General features: G+C 43.6%; 1 protein-coding gene across 1 annotated transcript; it reads right to left on the reverse strand.

Annotated features, from left to right (window-relative positions):
• Window positions 1-1,422: 1,422 nt before the first annotated feature.
• Window positions 1,423-4,267, reverse strand: LOC119338689 (putative laccase-1). Its single transcript, XM_037610953.1, has 3 exons — window positions 4,252-4,267; window positions 1,660-2,235; window positions 1,423-1,553 (listed from the first exon to the last, which is right to left on the reverse strand). Exons 1-3 carry the CDS (start codon window positions 4,265-4,267, stop codon window positions 1,423-1,425), a joined length of 723 nt encoding a protein of 240 aa, XP_037466850.1.
• Between the last annotated feature and the right edge of the window lie 1,467 nt (window positions 4,268-5,734).

Here is a 5,734-nt window from a genome sequence, read left to right on the forward strand (position 1 = left end):
CAAGAGTTACCAAGATGAGGTTATTTTTCGTACATTCAATTCATTCAGTTTCTGGTAATTCTTTTTAATGCCGAGGTCCAAATGCCCCTTCGGTTTGAGATATGGTTTGCTCCTCTCAGATTGCAATTTCTGGTAATTTTAACTAAAAGTGAATATTAAGAAAAATCTACAGGAATGAACAACTCAAGATGTTTTGATTGCTTGATATTCTGTCCACAGAGTTGCAGGTTTGTCCTGTGTGCCGCCACGACGCCAGTGTAATTGCTTTAAACGATGCACTTTCAGACCATGTGTTATCTAAGGTACTATCTATTTCGACCATGTCTGGTGTCGGATCAATGAAATTGTTGACTAGAGTTGTCCTCTCAACTGATGGAAGTGTCGCTACAAGTAATCTGCCATCCTGTGACTAGGAAACTTAAAGGATATGGTTTCTAAAAAAATCAGGAAATAAAGTAAGAATAGCATTCAAGAAAGATGAGCAATGAGTTAAACATATGCTTCATGGCAGAAGTAGATATAGTACAATTCAAGTTCTTGCAGGATGATATGCAGCCCTCTGCCTTCAATATGATTCTTTTCCTTATGCTAACACAATTTGTGGACATATAATTATTTCAGCTTCTTGATGGAAGGAATTAATATAGGGTGCACTATACAAACAACGGATGATCTGATGCTGCTGTTCAGATGACTAAGGTGTTTATTTGGAATCATTTCTTCTATTCAGATTCTGTGATGTTGAATGGAGCTCATGACATGTACCCTGTTTTTCATACATTTGGATGGCCACTAATACAGATTATAATTTAAGTGGTGTGCCCACTGCAGCAGTTTTCGTAACAACTTCACAATGTTCAAAATAATTGCATTAGCTTCGGCAGGTACAGCAATTGACATGCCAACATTTTGTATATTTATATTCATTATTTCCTCGGGATAGGGAATCTACTTAGGTTCTCTAACTTCCTAAAAAGACGTTAGACTTTGAGATGCTCTTTCTTTTCATTTTTAGTTTTTTGTGCTATCCATTTGATCTTATTATGTGAATACAAATTATTATTTTGAATTGAGGGAAAGCCCTCGGCCTCTCCATCGAGTGATGCACAACTCTTCATTATGTCACTTTAGATTATCATAAGAGGATGTTTATAGATATTAATGTTCAAATGCTAAATCCAGTATTATGTTTCATTTGTATAGTTCACACCACAGTTCATAAGTATTTTGTCGATCTTTTAAACATTCTCAGTGTCCGTCTTCTTTCTTATGGATTTGCGGCGGATTTTGTAAAATCTCATGAAGCTGACTTGTACATTATAATTCAAACGTCCATTAATAATTATATTGTCTCGATACTCTTTCATCAACATGGCGGGCGCGGCAAAGCTCCTTGACGTTCTAGTTTTCCATGTGGATTATTTAGTAGGTAGGCATGTTGGGAGGCGGAGGCATCATTTTAGCTTCAGGAGCCTTGCCATCCTTCACGATGAAGACGGTGCTCATTCCCCACACCACATGGCGATCAAAATGGCAATGCATGAACCAGACACCTAAAAAAGAGCACATACACAAAACATTAGAGATTGGCACTTGATTAATTCGCTCCAACGAATTTCACAGGCATAGCCCAAAAGCTGAATATAAAGTTAAACTCACCTGGATTCGCCGCGCGGAATCGGATAGCGGCCCAGCCAGCTTTGGGCACGGAGACCGTGTTCTGGTGCGGCGGGTCGACCAAGTTATAGGTGGCCGGGTCCTTCTGCTCGTCAAAATTCCCGAAGCCTCTCCCTACCACGTAGAACGTGAAGCCGTGCAGGTCCATGGGGTGGTTCTCGGCGCCGAGGATGGAGGTGTCCTGGAACACCACCTCCACGACGGCGCCGTACTCCACCACCTTCACCTTGGTGCCGCGCTTGGTGGCCCAGCGCTCGATGGGGTCGTTGTCGACGTCTGTGAAGTTGAAGAAGAAGGGTGGCTTGTTGGGGAAGTCTGCATCGAACACGCCGCAGACGGAGCGGTAGTAGGTGCCGAGGATGTCCACGGACGGGTTCACGAAGCTGACGTTGTTGAGGCTCGCCGCTTGGCGGTTGCCGGCGGGGCCCCCGCACGTCTCGTTGGGCGTGCAGGGGAGCACGTTGACGGCGATGGTGACGAGCATGCGCTCGTCGACCTGCCTCGGCACGTCCACTGGGTGGTCCTTGCTGCCCAGGAACTCCGGTATATGCCCGAAACCTCCTGGAACCATTCCGGTGTCCAAACATAGTCGTCCAATATATCAATCTTTATGTCTTGACCATTTCGAGACTTCACGTCATGTCCGCGATCACATCCGGGACTCCGAACTACCTTCGGTACATCGAAACACATAAACTCATAAGATAACCGTCATCGAACTTTAAGCGTGCGGACCCTACAGGTTCGAGAACTATGTAGACATGACCGAGACACGTCTCCCGTCAATAACCAATAGCGGAACCTGGATGCTCATATTGGCTCCCACATATTCTACGAAGATCTTTATCGGTCAAACCGCATAACAACATACGTTGTTCCCTTTGTCATCGGTATGTTACTTGCCCGAGATTCGATCGTCGGTATCTCAATACCTAGTTCAATCTCGTTACAGGCAAGTCTCTTTACTCGTTATGTAATGCATCATCCCGCAACTAACACATTAGTTACAATGATTGCAAGGCTTATAGTGGTGTGCATTACCGAGTGGGCCCAGAGATACCTCTCCGACAATCGGAGTGACAAATCCTAATCTCAAAATACGCCAACCCAACAAGTACCTTCGGAGACACCTGTAGAGCATCTTTATAATCACCCAGTTACGTTGTGACGTTTGGTAGTACACAAAGTGTTCCTCTGGTAAACGGGAGTTGCATAATGTCATAGTTATAGGAACATGTATAAGTCATGAAGAAAGCAATAGCAACATACTAAACGATCAAGTGCTAAGCTAACGGAATGGGTCAAGTCAATCACATCATTCTCCTAATGATGTGATCTGTTAATCAAATGACAACTCATGTCTATGGCTAGGAAACTTAACCATCTTTGATTCAGCAAGCTAGTCAAGTAAAGGCATACTAGTGACACATTGTTTTCTCTATGTATTCACACATGTATCAAGTTTCCAGTTAATACAATTCTAGCATGAATAATAAACATTTATCATAAAATAAGAAAATAAATAATAACTTTATTATTGCCTCTAGGGCATATGTCCTTCAAGAGTAAAGCTGGTAGATAAACTTCTTAACATTTTTAGTATACATCTTTGCCTTATGGCTTCTCTGGTTGGAGGACTTTATTCCATATGAATATTTATGTTAAAACCATCGTAAGTTTCACATGGTCTATTTTTGGTATGTGATTTCAAAGGAAAGTTTTCATCGAGTCTAAAGTTTTCTGTTTTTATGGCAACAATCACGTACACCTAAATCTATAGAAAACTTCTTGCATTTTTGTAGCGACTCAACCATATATCTACTATTACACATTTCTCTATTTTTAGTTTCTTTTATCTTTGTGATTTCTAAATTCTATGAACCAAAGAAGCCCTAAACACATGTTTAGGAATTTCAAATGAATCCTACTACTCGTATATGGTTTTGAATTTTGACATTCTTTTATCTTCAGGAATAAACCAATCCAATTCCTTAGTTTCACTATACCACCACTACTACATTAGAGCCGGTCCAGTGAACATTTGAGGGGACAAAATAATAAATTCTCTTCCATCTAAGCCCTCTATTCATTATTTCCTTGATAGAATTGTCCAATGCTGGGGGCATGCCCCCTCCCCCCACTCCTCCGCCAATTCCTTAGATCCCACAGTGATGGGTTTAGGGGCTTGTCACTAATTAACCTCTAGTTAGTGGAGAGTACCCTTCCACCAACAGGCATTGACTCGTCAGTGAAGCTAAACTATCAGTACATGCCCTAGATTTTTATACATTAGGGGTAACACTACAAGAAATCTGTTGATTCATGACGGATTTCGCATGACGTTTTTGAAATCTGTCATGAATGGCCCGGTACAGCCCCGCAAGCCCGCTAAAGCCCGCCAAAGCCCACCTAACCATTCAGGTATAAAAACCAAACCCTAAGTCCCTCCTCTCTCTGTCTCTCCTTTCGTCGCAGCCCTCCACCCGATTCCCCATCTTCTCACCCACATCGCCGCCACCCACCACCACATCGCCTCCTCCCACTGCTCGTCGCCAGCCCTTTGCCTCCTCTCACCTCGCTGCTCCGGCATCTGCTAGATCCGCCGCAACCCCCACCAATCCATCTCTCGCGCACCCATCTCTGCCTCTCCTGCGAATCATCGCGCCGCCACCAACATCCGCCGATTCCGGCGACATCCGCCACCGTGCAGCACGCTCACGAGCTCGTCTCCGACCCCTCCGCCCTCCAGCCCGGCTGGATCCACCGCTCCCAGCCCCCTGCGCTCGCACTCAACCCCTAGCCCATGTCTAGGGTTTCGGCTGCGGCGGCGCGTCCGTCCCTGGCACGTCTCCAGCAACACCACTCCGTCGTGCATCACGCCCCCTCGCGCCTCTCCGCCTCACCCTAGCTCAGTGCGCTCGACTGCGTTGGGCTGGACGGGGGCGACCCTGACCCCCTCTTCCGCGTCTCCGGCGCAGCGGGGCGTCCTGTGGCAACCTCCTCTGTCACGCAAAACAGTGTCTGACCTGCACTGCGACCACTTCATTGCTTACAAAGGTCTCCGGTGAGCACTGCGACCTCTACCTCCCTCTTCTTGATTCAGCTTGATTTTGTATCTTTCCTCTCAAGAATTGATGATTCAATATTTATAAACTTTTATCCCTCTGTTGTAGAATTTACAGTCTAGTAGCAGGTTAGGCTCATAGTCAGTAAACTGTTTGATGCTTTCCTGATTTGATTAAAATGGCTTGCAATCAGGTAGCTGTAGTTTTATTTGTCTGTACTTTTTTATCTGTATTCTGTGAAAGTAAACTCCAGAGTGCAAAATTGTATTTGTTGTGCATTTTGTATCTTTCCAGAACCAAAAGAGATGAATTGAACCTCTTCTTACCTCCTAATAAAAGGCAATGTGCAAAATTGTATGTGCTGTACATTTTTGTATCTTTCCAGAACCAAAAGAGATGTAGAATTGAACCTCCTCTTACTGCCTAATAAAAGGGAGTGTAGTACTGGTTCAATCACTTCAGAATGCTTCTTGATATATCAGGAAAAGCGAGTTATCCACTTCATGAATTACTGGATGTTGCTTTACATTCTACAGTAGCCTTTTTGTCTTTCTCTATTGTGGAATCAGTGTTCCTTGTCTGACATATTCTCTACTAATGTAAAGTGTATATATTAATGCAGTATTATTATGCTTGTTATGATATCTTAAGCACTGTTCCTGGCTCAGGTCTCCACTTGATCAGTGATGAAGGTTGATGATTACAACTGAACGACTGAAGCAGTCCACTGGCAGAATTAAAGATAGCTGAAGAACTATGCTGGAGACAAAAGAACTTGGTGTGTCAATTCTTTAGGACCTTCATCAGCAAGGACAGTCACTACTGCATGCTCAGACTACAGTACATAGTCAATCATAACTACTTTATAATAGTTTAGATATACTTCCCTGAAATGTTATGTGAACCATCGTGCTCTTCTGTTCATCATTACTTCCAGCTTGGTTGTTATTTCTTGTTGTACTGGTAGAGATCAGATTGCCATAGACCATTAT

This window comes from Triticum dicoccoides, chromosome 7B, assembly GCF_002162155.2.
Source record: "Triticum dicoccoides isolate Atlit2015 ecotype Zavitan chromosome 7B, WEW_v2.0, whole genome shotgun sequence".
NCBI lineage: Eukaryota > Viridiplantae > Streptophyta > Magnoliopsida > Poales > Poaceae > Triticum > Triticum dicoccoides.

Coding starts and splice junctions, on each gene's coding strand:
- LOC119338689 (XM_037610953.1), bottom strand. Junction 1,554..1,659: donor ATTCCGCGCGGCGAATCCAG/GTGAGTTTAACT, acceptor GCTCTTTTTTAG/GTGTCTGGTTCATGCATTGC.